The sequence below is a fragment of the Trichomycterus rosablanca genome, chromosome 13 (genome assembly GCF_030014385.1).
Source record: "Trichomycterus rosablanca isolate fTriRos1 chromosome 13, fTriRos1.hap1, whole genome shotgun sequence".
NCBI lineage: Eukaryota > Metazoa > Chordata > Actinopteri > Siluriformes > Trichomycteridae > Trichomycterus > Trichomycterus rosablanca.
This window is the reverse complement of record NC_086000.1, coordinates 26,996,262-27,015,514: the sequence shown is the minus strand read 5'-3', so window position 1 is coordinate 27,015,514 and position 19,253 is coordinate 26,996,262. Positions and strand designations below refer to the sequence as shown.

The following is a 19,253-nucleotide window of genomic DNA, read 5'->3' as shown; positions in this document are numbered from 1 at the left end:
ACAATATAATTTAACTTACTAACATGATCTTCAAATTTCACATATTTTTGGCCATAAAGCCATATTCAGTATTCATTATTAGTTATTAACAAAAAAGGGTTCAGATGCTGCATTTTTCATAACTGATCCAACAAGGATATCCACTCCATTATGGCCTGAGTGATCAGATTAGTACATGGCAAGCTTGGAAAGAGTATAATTTAACAGCCTCTGTATTCTTTACTCAGTATCCATAGGTGTGATATTTACATTTGATAAATTTTATAACATCAGTAATGTGCAGGATTGTTTGTTACTGAGGGAATAAGTGTGGGAAGATGCCAGGTGCTGATCCTTCAAGATATGATAGTAATTCTTTAAAAGCCTCAGCACTTGGTTTCTGAACATAAAGTGCTTGACTTGATTCAGAATGATCACCGCTGCACTTCTCTGTTTCCTGTTTTTGGGGTCTTCCAGTGCCTTTGAGGTAAGTCATTTCTCAGTTTATAATCATCTTCACTCTGATGGTGAGAGGATTAAACTGATTGTTTTTATCATGATTACTTAAAGGGTCTGGAGCCATGGTCTGTGGGGAACGAGACCGTGGGTCCAAGCAAGGAGTGCACCTGTGAGGCATTCCTACCTGACAGCATTTTCCCCATGGGTGAGCTGGAGCTGCTGGAGAACACTATTGTCCAGATCAACCACAAGCTGGAGCTGGAGATCAGCAAAGTACAAGAGAAATTCATTCTTTAAAGCACAAGTCATTTAGCATAGACTGTCTGTACTGGCTTACTTAAGCATATTTCTCTTTTCAGATAACCATGTTTGAGAGCAAGCTTGTTATTTACACTGAGAAGATCATGAACCTCACAGCATTGATCACTGTAATAGAGAACGACCCAGACTCTTATACTCAGGGCCAAATAGAGGATGTAAAGATCCTGATCAAGCAGTTAGAAGCTCTAATTATGGAACTCCAGGCATCCATTATGATTTCTACAGAAGTGCTCATCAGCATTCGCAAAGAGGTAATAATACATACAAACCATGCAGAGGTGCAAAGGTGAGGAAAGTAATCAAAACCTTACTCAATTACAGCACTGTTATTTAGAAATTACATTTAAGGTTAAAGTAAATATACAGATCATTAATTGAATAAACTCTGAATTAAAATGTTGTAAATCTCCACAGTGACACATTAATGTGCTATGAGCAAGTGTCTAAATAAGTGGTCCTCAACCACCGGGCCGCGGGCCGGTACCGGTCCTTGGGTCATTTATTACGGGGCTGCAAAGAAAGAATAAATAATAAGAGATCGCTATAAGAGCAATTACATTTCCAAAACTCTTCGGGTGCTTTTGTCTCCAATCACCACTAGGTGGGAGCAGTGTCTTGTTGCATCGAAAAAAGCTCAGGATTCACACTGATTTTCAATTCTATAGTTATTCTATTTTAAATCCTCCCGCCCCCGCCAGTCCGTGAAATTATATCTTATATGAAACCGATCTGTGCTGCAAAAAAAGGTTGGGGACCGCTGGTCTAAATGATTGTTTTTTCCAGTAAACCTGGATGTTTATTGTGTTTATGTTGTATATAGAGAACATTTCAAATTGATAGTGGGTTTTGGGAAATATGAGAACTTATTACAAAGTTATATAGTATCATTTCACTTACAGTGCCTTGCAAAAGTATTCAGCCCCCTTGAACTTTTCAACCTTTTGCCACATTTCAGGCTTCAAACATAACGATATGAAATTGTAATTTTTTGTGAAGAATCAACAACAAGTGGGACACAATCGTGAAGTAGAACGAAATTTATTGGATATTTTAAACTTTTTTTAGAAATAAAAAACTAAAAAGTGGGGCGTGCAATATTATTCAGCCCCTTTACTTTCAGTGCAGCAAACTCACTCCAGAAGTTCAGTGAGGATCTCTGAATGATCCAATGTTGACCTAAATGACTGATGGTGATAAATAGAATCCACCTGTGTGTAATCAAGTCTCCGTATAAATGCACCTGCTCTGTGACAGTCTCAGAGTTCTGTTTAAAGCGCAGAGAGCATCATGAAGACCAAGGAACACACCAGGCAGGTCCGAGATACTGTTGTGGAGAAGTTTAAAGCCGGATTTGGATACAAAAAGATTTCCCAAGCTTTAAACATCTCAAGGAGCACTGTGCAAGCGATCATATTGAAATGGAAGGAGTATCAGACCACTGCAAATCTACCAAGACCCGGCCGTCCCTCTAAACTTTCAGCTCAAACAAGGAGAAGACTGATCAGAGATGCAGCCAAGAGGCCCATGATCACTCTGAATGAACTGCAGAGATCTACAGCTGAGGTGGGAGACTCTGTCCATAGGACACAATCAGTCGTACACTGCACAAATCTGGCCTTTATGGAAGAGTGGCAAGAAGAAAGCCATTTCTCAAAGATATCTATAAAAAGTCACCTGGGAGACACACCAAACATGTGGAAGAAGGTGCTCTGGTCAGATGAAACCAAAATCGAACTTTTTGGCCACAATGCAAAACGTTATGTTTGGCGTAAAAGCAACACAGCTCATCACCCTGAACACACCATCCCCACTGTCAAACATGGTGGTGGCAGCATCATGGTTTGGGCCTGCTTTTCTTCAGCAGGGACAGGGAAGATGGTTAAAATTAATGGGAAGATGGATGGAGCCAAATACAGGACCATTCTGGAAGAAAACCTGTTGCAGTCTGCAAAAGACCTGAGACTGGGACGGTGATTTATCTTCCAACAAGACAATGATCCAAAACATAAAGCAAAATCTACAATGGAATGGTTCACAAATAAACGTATCCAGGTGTTAGAATGGCCAAGTCAAAGTCCAGACCTGAATCCCATCGAGAATCTGTGGAAAGAGCTGAAAACTGCTGTTCACAAACGCTCTCCATCCAACCTCACTGAGCTCGAGCTGTTTTGCAAGGAAGAATGGGCAAAAATTTCTGTCTCTCGATGTGCAAAACTGATAGAGACATACCCCAAGCGACTTGCAGCTGTAATCGCAGCAAAAGGTGGCGCTACAAAGTATTAACGCAAGGGGGCTGAATAATATTGCACGCCCCACTTTTCAGTTTTTTATTTCTAAAAAAAGTTTAAAATATCCAATAAATTTCGTTCCACTTCACGATTGTGTCCCACTTGTCGTTGATTCTTCACAAAAAATTACAATTTCATATCGTTATGTTTGAAGCCTGAAATGTGGCAAAAGGTTGAAAAGTTCAAGGGGGCTGAATACTTTTGCAAGGCACTGTATATTTCCTGGATAGCATTTATTATACTATAATAGCTATACTGTAATACTATAATAACTTGGAAATATGGCTAGTTTGACTACATCCATTAAAAAATACATGTGGTTGCCTGCTAAGGTCAGAAAGGAGCACCAGACTGTAATCTGGTCAAATAATTCAGCAATCTGAGGACCACCAAACAGGTCTGCTAATAATTCCAAGCTTCCAAGATGACATGGCTAATGTTAGCTGTAGCACTACTGAATCTGACTATTGACTGGGGACTGTGTAGCCTAGCAGTTAAGAATAACGCTGGTTTAAGCCCCACCACTGCCAGGTTGCTGCTGCTGGGCCCTTGAGCAAGGCTCTTAACCCTCAATTGCTTAGACTGTGTACTGTCCTAGTGATGTAAGTCGCGTTGGATAAAAAGCATCCGTTAAATGCCGAAAATGTAAATGTAAATGGGTGGTACAGTGGTCTATTATTAGGATTAGGATAATTTCTATATTGATTTATTGAAATTGTATAAAATTTATAATCTTCCAACCTTACCTTCATATAGGAAGAGATTCTAAAAAGCACACAGTTAGCACTGTGGGTGCCAGGCATCTTTAAAATCCTGGAGTCCTAGAGGACCTGGGTTTAAACCTCACATTTGGTCACTGTCTGTAAGGTATTTTGCCTTTCCGCCTGTGTCTATGTGGGTTTCCTTGAGTGCTTCAGTTTTACCTCCAGAATACATGCGGATGGACTACTCTAAATTTCCTTCAGGGTTGAGTAAAACAGTAAATGGGTGAGTAGAATAGCAGAAACTGATTGGCACCCTGAATTGCACCCGTAATAAGTATGCTTAGGACCCACCAAGACTCTTATCTGGATTAATTGGTTATTAAGCTGAATTAATAAGCAGATGGAGCATTGCATCTCGAGTCAACAGTATATATAATTATATATTTAAAAGTGTAATTAAAAAAAATGAAAAATACAATTTTCATTTTTATGCTGTAGGTCACCACTATAATTGTTGTACTGACTCGATTGGAGGCAACCTACGACAAAAACCTGGTACTTATAACACGTAGAGAATACATCAAGCTCCAGCAGAAACTGGAAGAATGCGAGAGACGCCACAATGAGATTTTCAATCCTAACATTGGTAAGACTTCTTATTACTTCTTATTGGTATCATTCTTCTATACATCTTATGAATACTTTGTATATATAAAATGTATTTACTTGTATTTTTTTTATTTTTAGGTTCTTGTAACCATGACGGCATATCAAGACTCAGTAAACCAATGATTAGCCAGCTGAACGGCCATCTAAATTCAGCTCACAGATATGGTGGATGGGGCAAAGATTCAAACCCATTGCCTGGCTATGAAAATATGTACTGGTACGCAGGTTTTCCTGACACACTGGTTAACCAAATCAGTGTTTACGCAGACTACTATAACCTGATCATGAGGCAGCCGATGAGAACACACCAACTGTATATCAATTCTGCTACAGACTGGCGGGGAATTGGTAATAATTACATTCTACGCAATAACACCTTGTACTATCAGTTCAGAAGCCCCTTTAGCATGGGTAAATACAACCTGACCAGTGAGACTGGGGTGTATAGGGTGGTACCCAAGGCTAGTGACAAATTCTCATATCATTATTCTGGTGGGCAGAACTTAGACTTTGCGGCTGATGAGAATGGACTGTGGGTAATGTATGCCACAGACGAATCCAAAGGTAAATTGGTGTTGGGTAAGATTGACGAGGCGGCATTCGCGATGAAAGAAGTTTATGAGACAAGTATCTTTAAACCATCTGTAGGTAATGCATTTATGGTCTGTGGAGTACTTTATGCTACCAGATCTGTGGATGTTAAGACTGAGGAGATCTTTTACACTTACAACACTCACACAAGACGGGGGAGTTATGTTAGCATTAAGTTTGAGAAGTTTCAGGAGACGTACGTGTATCTGGATTACAATCCTACTGATCAGAAACTCTACATGTACAACAATGGATATTATGTCAGCTATCATGTTTGGTTTCAATCAAAGAACACTCAGCTCTTGATTTAATTACTTTAATTTGAGCACATTTGAAAATGTATGTGGCTTCCTGGAAGGACGTTGTTTCGTTTCAGTATGTACTTGTATATAGCTGAAATGACAATCTGACCTCTTGGTGTACATTGTGTCTTGTTAAGATGCAAAAAACACAAAAATTATATGTACTAAATTTAAGCATTAATAATAAAATCTTTTGAGCAATACACTTGGCAATGTCATTTTTTTCTCATCCTTCAGTTTACAAAGTATTATAGCAGTGAAATGTGAAATGGTACCTTAAATATTTTTGTATTGTATTAACAAAATACAATAAGGTTGGTTGGTAAAAACTTTTGTCAGTTAAATGAAGGTTCAAGAGAATAAACAAATCACTCTTCTTTTCTTCTTCTTTTATAACATTTTACAAAATGTCCAGAAATTTGGTTTCCACTTTTAATTATAATACATTCTTCTCTAAAGATTTTTGTAAAGTAAATGAAATATTTCAGATTTTATTTGTTATATACCCATATATTAGATTTATATAGGGGTATGTTATATATATATATATATATACCCCTAATTAAATGATAAAATACTGTGACAAGAATCGACGTCACAGTTATGCTTTAAATACAATTCCTAAATTGTGTCCAAGTTTAATGTTACCATTCACAATAACACTTACCCTATTTAATGCTATTAAATTATCAAATTGATAAAGATGTCCTGGTTAACAGCTCAACACAACACAAGCTACACGTTATATATATATATATATATATATATATATATATATATATATGGAAACTGGAATTAGGGGAAAAAGGCAACATGTACAGAAAGAGTACACAAAGCATGGGAGGTGATTCGGGGCAAAATCTTAGCACGTCACAGGTTTTGCTTGTGTATAAAAATAAAATAAACAGTAATATATAGTATGAAATATATTTTACATACATATACTGTATGTACATTTTATCTATAACTTGCATTTTTATATACATTGCATTTTAAAAGGCACAGAAAAGTTGTTTGGCTTCTATTTGAATGAAATCATTGTAGGTTTCCCTAATTCCAGTTTTTGCTTAGCAGACTTCATACTTCACTACATCAATACATCATAATCACAGTCATGTGAAAAAGTTAGGACACCCCATGAAAACCTTTGTCTTTTTGAACATATTTGAACATATGAACATTTGAGCTTCATTTGAACAGTATCGAGAGATGGCGCTTATATCATTGAACAAATAAAACTGAAAAAATTACTAAAGTTGTAAATTGTAATGAACCAAAATGGAAATTGATTGTGAGGAAAAGGTTAGGACACCCTATGTCCTAATAGCTGGTATTTTCCCCTTTGGCTGAAATAACCTCAATTAGACGTTTCCTATAACCATCTACCAGTCTCTGACATCGACTGGGAGGAAGTTTTTCCCACTCCTCCATGCAGAATTTCTTCAGCTGTGTGAGGTTTGAGGGGTTTCTTGCATACGCAGCCCGTCTGTTTCAAATCACCTTTGACTTGGCCATTCCAGAACTCTCCATTTCTTTCTTTTGAGCCATTCCTTGGTGGATTTACTGGAATGTTTTGGGTCGTTGACATGTTGCATGGTTCACCTCCGCTTCAGCTTCAGTTTTTGGACAGATGGTTTTACATTTTTCTCAAGCACCCTCTGATACAGTGAAGAATTCATCATGGATTCTATAATAGAGAGCTTGCCAGACCCTGCTGCTGCAAAGCAGCCTCAAACCATGACATTTCCACCTCCATGCTTCACAGCTGGTATGAGGTTCTTGTGCTCAAATGCTGTGTTTGATTTGCACCAAACATGTCTTCTGTTACTGTACCCAAATAATTCTACTTTGGATTCATCTGTCCAAAGCACATTGTTCCAGAAGTCCTGTTTTTTGTCTAGGTGTTGTCTGGTAAACTTTAGTTTTGCCCTGATGTTTTGTTTTTAACAGCAAGGGTTTCCTCCCTGCACACCTCCCATGAAAATCAAACTTGTGCAGTCTCTTTCTGATGGTAGATGCATGTACCCTGACATCAACAGTGGCAAGAGCTACCTGTAGGTCCTGTGATGACATTGTAGGTTTATTGGAGACTTTTTTATGCATCTTGCGGTCTGCTCTTAGGCTGAACTTGCTAGGATGGCCTGACCTGACCATGTTGGCAGTTGTAAATGATTTTCCAGACAGTGTAATGGCTGATTTCTAATTGTTTTGAGATCGTTTTAAATCCCTTCAAAGATTCATATGCATCTACAACCTTCTTTACGAAGGCCTCAGAGAGCTCTTTAGATCTCACCATGGTGATAACACTCACTTCAACAATCAAGAGCAAACCAAACTAATGTCTGAAGTTTAAATAAAACTCCAATGTCCTCTAATGATGGTCTAATCATTGCAGCTGATGTGGTGCATCTGATTCTAATTTTAGACATTTTAATTAAGTAGTAATAAATGTGGGGGTGTCCTAACTTTTTCCTCACAATAAACTTTTTAAATGTTCATATGTGTAAATATGTTCAAAAAGACAAAGGTTTTCATGGGGTGTCCTAACTTTTTCACATGACTGTATATATATACATATACTGTACATTCCAGTATTTGTAAGACCTTCCAATTTGTTTGTGGTGCATCCAGTCTTACTAATTGCAAGGCAGGAATTCCCCAACAGGGTGTTCATACAACCCCCTTGTAGACAGACGGCTGGCCGATTGCATTGTTCTAAACCTGAATCTCAGCAATGGTGGTTTGACTGCAGTGTCATCCAGCTGCCTAAAATACAAAAACTGACATTAGACCAAAAAGGAACAGATACCAGGAAGAATAATGTTAGCTTTGAAGAAACAGAGACACCTGTTAAGAACGAGAATAATGGGTGGCCATGTGACATCTGGTGTTAGTATCAGCACAGAAGGTAATGCTATTGCTAGTGTCCAAATATAAAATAACTGTAAATCAATTTTTTTTATCAGATTCATTTTAATGTTAGAGACAAAATCAAGACCATGATCCTAAAACATTCCTACCTCTAAACTGAAATGAGATAGATGATAGATAGATACTTTATTTATGATTGAAATTATAATTATCAGCTTAATATAAGAATATGAATGCCATTTACATCTGCACATTTTACATATGCTCTTCTCTTATGCCACTAATGGTTGAGATAGTCTTCAGTCCAAGACACTGAGGTTTAAGGTCTTTGCTTAATAACCTACAAGTAGATAAGTACAAATTCACCCCAAACATACACACAATTTCTTTTGTATACTTATAAATATGAGCATAAAGAAAAATGTGTTTTTTAAAAAAGTAAAAGCGAAAACCATATTTACACAGTACAAATTATTCACAGTAGTACTTTCATTAAAAACGAGTTTATGCTGGATATATGCAAAGGAAGTAAATTAAATAACAAAAACTAAACGTTTTTGTCCACTGTAAAGAACCTTAGACAGCATTGAGATGGTCAAATTAAAGATTTTGTTTATAATTCATCATTTTTTTTGTATTCGTACAGCAGCAGTTTGTACTCATATGAAAAAATAAAAAGCATATAAAACCTTTATATAAGATATTTGTTAGCTGCAGCTTTGTTTTATTAACACGCCATGGCCCCTCTGTTGTGACGCTAACTGGAGTTAAAAATGCTTTAATTAGTATTTACACAAGAGGTGCTTTCAGTCACGGTTGTTGAAACAGCTTCAGTGTGTATTGTAGTTTTATTACAACATTGCTTACACAGTAGCTATTCTGTATTACGGATATTTAACCAGATGCCACAAGCAATCAGTTTTCTCAAACCAACTCCTTGTGCTGTAACTTTGTCTCTCCGGCAATAAAGCTTACTTCCTATTGCTTTATTATTTGACAGTATCTAAATCAAACATGACTATGTACGTAAGTCATTTAACACACATTTTAAAATCTAATTAAGCTTATCCAGTGACAACATCCATGAGAATTTGATCAGATGTTCATGATGTACTGGATACCTGTGTACCTTTAAAAGGGGAAGATTCTGTACAATGGAAGTCACTCACTTGAGACCTGAAACAATGCATCGCATTCTTGTACTCCTCTTGATTGCTGGTCCAGCATATGCTTGGCTAGTAGGGATTTCTTTTAGATCTAATATAATATATAATTTAAGATAAATAAAAAAATATTGTATAATTATTTTAAAAATGAACAAGCCATCTTAATTGTTATCATTCTCTTTGCAGCCGGTGGAAGAATGGGGCTCTGGAAATGTAACAGGCTCTTTGGGAGAGTTCGGGCAGTGTATCTGTAAGGTGTACCTGCCTGACACTAGTTTTCCTGCGGACCATGTGGAGAGTGTTCAGATATCTTCTAACAGGCTGACCGCAGAGGTGGAACTTCACATTAAAAAGGTAGGTTTTGGTTTTAAGACTTATTCAGGCTACAACAGTGGCCAAACATTTAGCACTACTGACTTTACTCTTAGTACTTCAGTAGTTGCAAGTTAGTATTGTAGACTTATTTATTTATTAGGATTTTAACGTCATGTTTTACACACTTTGGTTACATTCATGACAGGACAGGACAAGATTCATCAGTTCAAGTTTTAATGTCAAACACAATCATGGAAAATTTTGTATCTCTAATTCACCTCACTTGCATGTCTTTGGACTGTGTGAGGAAACCCGAGCTCCCGGAGGAAACCCACGCGGACACGGGGAGAACATGCAAACTTCACACAGAAATGACCCAGAATACTCCACCTGGGAATCAAACCCAGGACCTTCTTGTGTAGTAGTGTAAAGCAGTCATAGTTTTGCCCTTATTTTTAAGCTCTAGGCTGAACAATAGAGTAGATAACAAATTAGCTATCCAGAAACGTTTAATAATAAAAAATACCAAACAATAGCAGTGACAATAATATTGAGAAAAGGTGACCAAAGCAATATTGACTAATGACCAAGCCACACAGGTGTTTTCCACAGGTGGTTTCAAAAGTTGTTCCAATGTTACTCCTTACATGTATTTTAATTGCTATATTATTAAATACATACACAGACTATGCATAACATTATGACCACTGACAGGTGAAGTGAACTACACTGATTATCTCTTCATCACCAGAATTGATTATTGCAATAGCATCCTTTATGGTACATCTAACAAAATCCTAAAAAAACTTCAGTATATCCAGAATTCAGCTGCTCGCCTCCTTACTCATACTCGCTCCCGTGATCATATTACACCTGTTCTACAAAAACTTCATTGGCTTCCCGTTGCTCAACGCATTCAATTCAAAATTCTTCTATTCACTCACAAAGCTCTCCATAATCAGGCCCCATCCTACCTCACCGACCTGCTCCATCAGCACATTCCCTCCCGTAGCCTTCGCTCTTCTGAGGCTAACCTACTGTCCATACCCTCTAGGACCAAGCACCGGACCTGGGGTGACAGGGCCTTTTCCATAGCTGCTCCATCTTTATGGAATGCTCTCCCCAAACACCTACGAGATTGTCCTGACCTGTCCAAATTCAAGTCACTTCTCAAAACTCATCTATTCAATATGGCATTTAACTTGTAACAACACGAAATAAATGCTTTTATTTTTGCTATTCTTTTTAATAGTTTTTATACTTAGATCACGACAGAAATGTGAAGTCCTAGATCCTAAAACTTGTAAAGTTTTCAGTTTCCTGATTGCATGTAAATCTGTCCTGTTTCTGTCTAATTTTAAGAAATTGTTCTATATTTGTTGTTCTCTCTCATAATTTAGCTAATTTTTAATGAACTGTCTTATGCTGCTCTCTTTGTTTTTATCTTAATTATTCTTGATGTTGATGTACTATTTTGATTTTGTACTATGATTTGTATGGTGTATGTACGTATTTGTTTTGATTATTTGTCTTATGTAAAGCGTCTTTGAGTATCTTGAAAAGCGCTATATAAATAAAATGTATTATTATTATTATTATCACGGCACCTGTTAGTGGGTGGGATATATTAGGCAGCAAGTTAATTATTTATCCTTAAAGTTGATGTGTTAGAAGCAGGAAAATGGGCAAGCGTAAGGATTTGAGCGAGTCTGACAAGGGCCATATTGTGATGGCTAGACGACTGGGTCAGAGCATCTCCAAAACTGCAGTTCTTGTGGGGTGTTCCCAGTCTGCAGTGGTCAGTATCTATCAAAAGTGGTCCAAGGAAGGAACAGTGGTAAACCTGCGACAGGGTCATGGAGCGGCCAAGGCTCACTGATGCACGTGGGGAGCGAGGGCTGGCCCCTGTGGTCCGGTCCAGCAGACGAGCTACTGTAGCTCAAATTGCTGAATAAGTTAATGCTGGTTCTGATAGAAAGGTGTCAGAATACACAGTGCATCACAGTTTGTTGCGTATGGGGGACCAACACAATTAGGAAGGTGGTCATAATGTTATGCTTGATCGGTGTATATGGTAGTATATTGTATATGGTGTGGTAGATCTGAGTATTTGGTATTCAGCCATTGAGGGTGTGAGGTGAAATTTAAGATCTACTGATTACAGGAAGAACTACTAGGTCTAGATCCAGCAACTATTGAATAGTATCACAGGATGCTAGCTGTTTAGCAAGAAAGTCTGATGTGTTTTCATTTGAAAACACGATTGTGGTAGCATAATATGTTTTGGAGGCGTGTCTATAGTGTAACTAGGTGTTTTATTCTTTATTGTTTATTTAAGATTGGCCTTTAAGAGAGGAAATTGTGTTTGGTTGCCTTCTTTATATTAAATTCCCTCACAAGTTTTACCAAACTAATTTTGTAAGAGGTTCTGTGAGACTACAATATGAACAAAACTCTACCATAACTCTATGACTTGTGTCACACGGGGACAAGACAAAGGGGCAGGACACACACGCAGAGATGTATAAACTAATAATATATTTAATAATAACAAAGACAAGGCAGGTTACAAAACAAGACAAAAGAACACAAGACCTAAGCTAACAATGCTAAGCTAACTAATCTAAACATACAGGAACAAGGCTAATTGCTAAACATGAACTAAGCTAATAACAGGGAACTAGACAGAGCTAGACAGAGCTACACAAGGCTAACAAGGCTAACAAGGCTAGCCCAGAGAGTCACAAAGCAAAATAACCTCTACTGAGGTTTCCCCTAGCTTCCCTCTTATCCTACCTCTAATAAGGGACAGCTGGAGCTAATTGGCCCAAACACAATTGTGATTAAACCTTCAAAATGTGTATAAACCTTAAAACAAAATTTTTGGCTTTGGGGCTTTTCTTGTCATAAGAAGTATTGCACACTGGCTAGACAGTCAGGAATCTGTCATGATATAATGTGTAGTATTAACAGGCCCACAGTACAGAAGTGCAGAGCACATGTCCATGTGTCATCCATATAATAAATGATTGATGTTTTTTGCATTATGACAAAAATAATAAAAAATTGTTTTTGTCTTTGTAGGTGTTGCATTTTAAAGGTGAGCTGGTTATTCTTCTGTCGGAACTCTCCAATCTGACCAGTCGTGTGGAGATGCTGGAAAGTGGGCCAGACAAGTACATCAAACTGGACTTTGAGCTATTAAGGGTTGAGCTGCGCCAGTTTGAAACTCTGGTCACCCACCTGAAAGCATCCCTCAATTCCTCTTTACCGATCTTCGACAGTCTTTACACAGAGGTAAAAATGTAAAAGTTAAATAATGTATTTTATAAGATTTAATAAAAATTTAATTACATTTGAACTAATCTGGATTAGTATCTCCAGATATTATGACATGTCTATGACATAGATTTTTAATAGCGTTTTTATCTTTTTATCTGTCTTTTAATTTATTGGTATTTGTTTTATGGCTTTAAAATTGTCGCTTTAAAGTTGTGTATATTGCCCTGCAATTGATTTTCACCCTGACCTTGCTTACTGTTTCTGGTCTGGCCCACTGTGACCCTGATCAAGATAAAGCATTGATTGAACATGAACAACAGACAAATTAATTCATGCATATATGGTCACGAGGTCAAACCGTGGGCCTTTTAGATACACAAATATTAATGTTCTATTAATGCTTATCTTTATCTTGATCAGTGGGTCTGGTTCCACCAAGAAACTCTGAATGCAAGGCAGAAATAACCTGCACTGGGTGCCATTGTAGGGCTTTGACCACCCCCTCAGACACAGCCAATCATGTTTGTGTAAAAGCCCGGGTGGCTGGCTGATAGCAGTGGGCTAGCATAATAGACCACTTTGCACCGAGTGCTGGTACCACAAATATCAATGGCCAATCATGTCTGTGCAAACGCCTGGCCATCCGATAGCACCCCTGAGACAAGAACCTGGAACTTAGAGCTAGAATAATAGATCACTGCACCACCTGGGCACCACTGCTTTAAATACAGTTTTATAAAAATGCAGTGTGGATCAATTTCATGTATTTTTGACATTATTATTATTTTAAATGCAGATAATGGACTTGTACTCTCAAGTCAATTCGGACTCCTAACAACCATATGGATAGTGTTTCTTCTGAACACCCAGTCTTCTGTTTGTGTCTATGGGCTTCTAAAAGGCTTATTCATTATTCCTCTAATTCTATCCATTCATTTTGCAGTTGGCCATCCTCTTCCTCTTTTACTTTCAACTCTTCTAACCCAAACATATCTCTTACAGATTCGCAATATGAGCATGACTGTGGATCAGCTTGAAAGCTATGACAAGAGCAACTTGGAAGTCATCCGCATTGAATTTGTCAAACTTCAGAGGAAACTGGAGAAATGTCAGGATGAACAAGAAGACTTTTCAAATGCAGCAATTGGTAATGATGACTTATCATTTAGTTTAATTAAGAGCAGACTTAAGATACATGTATGGTACCCGCGCAGAGATTCTGAACTTTGGTTCGAAACTCAGCGTTGCCACCAGTCAGCTGGACGCCATCAAGTGAGCACAATTGGCAGTGCCTGCAGCAGACACGTTTCTGCTAGGGCGGGATGACCGGACTATGTGGGTGGGGTCTTCAAATGCTGTGTAATGACCCTGATTAGCAGATAGAGAGGCGCCTGTGCAGAGTGCATGGGTGAAAAAGGGTTCCGCTAAGGGCTGCATGCGAGTCAGAGGAGGCGTGAGCAGCAATATACCCACCTCGACTGCAATCAGGGATCCCCCGGCAGCAGAAGACAAATTGACTACACTAAATTGGGAGAAAATGCATAAATAAAATAAAATAAAAAAAGATGCATGTATGGTTTTGTTGTAGCATGTAAATTTAAGGGGCAGGTGATATAAAAAAAAAGCAGGAACAGCTGATTAATTAGAGTCAAAATGTTTTACTTTCCTTTATTTCTGAAGGTTCTTGCAAGCATGGAGGTATTCTGAGAGTCGGAAAACCTGTAGTGAGCCAGCTGAATGCAGATTTGAACAGCAACTTCAAGTTCGGTGGATGGGGCAAAGACTCTGAACCGCTGCCTGGTTCTGAACACATGTACTTTTACTATTCCTACTCTGACCCACTGTTCAGTAGAATTCGTGTTTATGCAGACTACTACAGACTGATCATGAGGCAGCCAATCAGAACTCATGAGCTGTATATAAATTCTGCAAAAGACTGGCGGGGCCTGGGTAATAACTATATTGTACGCAATAACACCCTGTACTATCAGTTCAGAAGTCCTTTTAGCATGGGTAAATACGACATGAACAAACAGACTGCAGAGTACCGGGTGGTACCTAAGGCTAGTAACAGATTCTCATACCATTATTCAGACAGTCAGAACTTAGACTTTGCAGCTGATGAGAAGGGTCTGTATGTAACATACGCTACAGAGGAATCAAATGGTAAACTGGTGCTGGGGAAGATCAATGAGGCTGCTTTTGCTCTGGAAGACGTCTGGCAAACCTCTATATTCAAACAATCTGTCACCAATGCCTTCATGGTATGTGGCATACTTTATGCTACAAGATCTGTAGATGTGCAAACCGAGGAGATCTTTTATGCTTACGACACAAACAAAAGACAGGAGAGCTACATTAGCATTAAGTTTGAAAAGTTCCAGGATTTCTATGTGAGTCTAGACTATAATCCTCGGGATCAAAAACTGTACATGTTTAATAATGGCTACTATGTGTCATACAGTGTGAAGTTTAAAACAGCTTAAAGACTTTATGTCAGAGTGGATTAACTGTGAGAATTTTTGTTTTTCCTGTTTAATTATATACACACATGATTGTTGGCTTTAATTCGTCTAATAAAATATCATTTAAGCATTAAATTCTCTGTAATTATGTTCAGGTTTGCATCTAGTTTATTCTTAACTTACAATCCATTTTAAGATGATCAACACTTTACATTTCTTTCCTTACTCACACATGGGGCAATTTAGAGCAGCCAATCTACTTTCTATGCTTTGATAGGTTGGTAGAAATTAGAGTGCCCAGAGAAAACCCACACTGACACATAAAATCTATAAAAACCCATAGGCAATGTACATTGATCAGCCATAACATTAAAACCACCTCCTTGTCTCTACACTCACTGTCTATTTTATCAGCTCCATTTACCATATAGAAGCACTTTGACCCCTACAGGACCACCACAGAGCAGGTGTTATTTAGGTGGTGGATCATTCTCAGCACTGCAGTGCAGTGGCGGCTGCTGGTCTTTCAAAGAGGGGAAGCTCATTGTCGGCTTACATCATAAAATTTGTCAATTTATTTACACATAAATTCTGCCCTTTGTTCTTTTTACAAGAAAATGGCCTGAAATGGGTTGCAGTTTGTCTTTCGACTTCACTCGCAAAATCCGCGATGGGACTGAAGCTCCTAGTGATTAAGTGACTAATGAAGTGTATTGCTTTGGCAATACGAATGTCCCTATTTGTCATGCCAATAAAGCTTCTTTTGAGTTTGAGTTTGAGAAGTGACGGTGTAGCGCTCAAACGAGCTGTCAATCAAAACGGGATTCAGCCTTTCCACTGATCCTCCAATCATCTTGCAGAAGCTCAGCGTCCACCTTGTAGATGTAAAGTCAGAGACTGCTGTGTCTTATCCACTCATACCAGCACAACACACACTAACACACCACCACCATGTCAGTGTCACTGCAGTGCTGAGAATGATCCACCACCCAAAAATACCTACTCTGTAGTGGTCCTGACCAGTGAAAAACAGCATGAAAGGGGGCTAACGAAGCATGCAGAGAAACAGATGGACTACAGTCAGTAATTGTAGAACTACAAAGTGCTTCTATATGGTAAGTGGAGCTGATAAAATGGACAGCGACAGTGTATATCAGTGTATATACAATGATTAATGCGTGTGAGTGACACTTTATGTGCTACTTTATGTGCCATCTCTGACTAGGCTTAATTAAGTGCTGATACAGATCACTGAAGGTGAATGAAATTTTAGGAAAATGTCATATGAAGAGTTAATTGGGTTATAATTTGCTTTTCAGGTTATTTAATTGTTAAAATTATTGTACTCACAGTTTAGAAAATCCTCTTTTTATTCAGTTTGGAGTGCAACAGATCTGGAACATCTGTATATACTTGAACATCTGTAATAGATGGGTTATTTGTAAATCATAAGTACTGACTAAAAGAGAGAGGCTCATAAGAAATAGATACAGTTACAGACAAGACTACTTTTTGTGTAACATGATGCCCCTTACCCTCCACTCTGCACTAGGACCCCTAGTCCTTCTCTCTCAGACTCAGCTGGTCTCTGCAAATGCACTAATTGCCCATTCCCAGGAGCCTCTGGACCATTACCTCACTCCCTGACTCCTTTATTCTGCTATCTTTTAAATGAAAGGCTCATGCAAAGTTCTGTATGATGGATACTGCACAATTTGCAGCTGCCATGACCAGTTAAGTGTTTGTGTTAACGTCATTGTCAAAAAATCTGGCAAATAACTATATTTTAACACATTTCCAATGATAATTTTTGTTTTAGAAAAATTGCTAATTATTTATATTATGATGAAAAAATTATAAACATTTTCTGTTAGCTATAGGTCATGAGAGTATACTTGCATGCTTACAATGATAAACACTATATATACAGTATATTGAAAGTTTTAGGATTCTCCCTTTTCTACCCAATCTAGTCATTTCCTATATCCTGTTGTGCTGTAATCCTCTGCCGCTTGTACCATCCTGTGCATACAATAATATTATTATTACATATTTTTTTTGCAATCATTATTATATTATTATTATTATTATTATTATTATTATTATTATATTGTGTTGTAGGGGACAGACAGGGTAGGGTTTTACAACACTATTATTATTGTTAATATTGTTATTATATTATTATTATTATTATTATTATTATTATTATTATTATTATTATTGCTATTATTATATTGTGTTGTAGAGGACAGACAGGGTAGGGTTTTACAACACTTACTATTATTATTGTTATTATTGTTATTATATTATTATTATTATTGCTATTATTATATTGTGTTGTAGAGGATAGACAGGGTAGGGTTTTACAACACTATTACTATTATTATTATTATTATTATTATTGCTACTTTTATATTTTGTTGTAGAGAATAGACAGAGTAGGGTTTTACAACACGATTACTATTATTATTTTATTATTATTATTATATTTTGTTATAATAATAATAATAAGACAGGGTGGGGCTTTACAATATTATTATTATTATATTTTTGAATTAGAAAACAGACTGGGTGGGGCTTAACAACATTATTATTATTATTATTATTATTATATTTTTGAATTAGAGAACAGACGGTGGGGCTTTACAACATTATTATTATTATTATCATTATTATATTTAGTTGTAGAGGATAGACTGGGTGGGGCTTTACAACATTATTATTATTATTATTATTATTATTATTATTATTGTTATTATATTTTTTAATTAGAGAACAGACTGGGTGGGGCTTTACAACATTATTATTATTATTATTATTATCATTATCATATTTAGTTGTAGAGGATAGACTGGATGGGGCTTTACAACATTATTATTATTATTATTATATTTTTTAATTAGAGAACAGACTGGGTGGGGCTTTACAACATTATTATTATTATTATTATTATTATTATTATTATATTTTGTTATAATAATAATAGACAGGGTGGGGCTTTACAACAATATTATTATTATTATTATTATTATTATCATTATTATATTTAGTTGTAGAGGATAGACTGGGTGGGGCTTTACAACATTATTATTAATATTATTATTATTATTATTATTATATTTTGTTATAATAATAATAGACAGGGTGGGGCTTTACAATAATATTATTATTATTATTATCATTATTATATTTAGTTGTAGAGAATAGACTAGGTGGGGCTTTACAACATTATTATTATTATTATTATTATTATTATTATTATATTTCTGAATGAGAGAACAGACTGGGTGGGGCTTTACAACATTATTATTATTATTATTATTATTATTATATGTTATAATAATAATAGACAGGGTGGGGCTTTACAACAATATTATTTTGAATGAGAGAACAGACTGGGTGGGGCTTTACAACATTATTATTATTATTATTATTATTATTATTATTATTATTGTTATTATATTTTTGAATTAGAGAACAGACTGGGTGGGGCTTTACAACATTATTATTATTATTATTATTATCATTATTATATTTAGTTGTAGAGGATAGACTGGATGGGGCTTTACAACATTATTATTATTATTATTATATTTTTTAATTAGAGAACAGACTGGGTGGGGCTTTACAACATTATTATTATTATTATTATTATTATATTTTGTTATAATAATAATAGACAGGGTGGGGCTTTACAACAATATTATTATTATTATTATTATTATTATTATCATTATTATATTTAGTTGTAGAGGTTAGACTGGGTGGGGCTTTACAACATTGTTATTATTATTAATATTATTATTATTATTATTATTATTATTATATTTTGTTATAATAA

At 36.5% G+C, this 19,253-nt stretch overlaps 2 protein-coding genes across 2 annotated transcripts; both read left to right on the top strand.

Moving 5' to 3' along the window:
• Positions 1 to 409: 409 nt before the first annotated feature.
• On the top strand, positions 410 to 5,322 carry olfm4.1 (olfactomedin 4, tandem duplicate 1). Its single transcript, XM_063006737.1, has 5 exons — positions 410 to 466; positions 550 to 711; positions 798 to 1,010; positions 4,250 to 4,397; positions 4,499 to 5,322. Exons 1-5 carry the CDS (start codon positions 410 to 412, stop codon positions 5,320 to 5,322), a joined length of 1,404 nt encoding a protein of 467 aa, XP_062862807.1.
• Positions 5,323 to 9,368: 4,046 nt separating this feature from the next.
• On the top strand, positions 9,369 to 15,436 carry olfm4.2 (olfactomedin 4, tandem duplicate 2). The gene is made up of 5 exons (XM_063007717.1): positions 9,369 to 9,422; positions 9,537 to 9,704; positions 12,750 to 12,962; positions 13,950 to 14,094; positions 14,628 to 15,436. Exons 1-5 carry the CDS (start codon positions 9,369 to 9,371, stop codon positions 15,431 to 15,433), a joined length of 1,386 nt encoding a protein of 461 aa, XP_062863787.1. The 3' UTR covers positions 15,434 to 15,436.
• Positions 15,437 to 19,253: the final 3,817 nt, after the last annotated feature.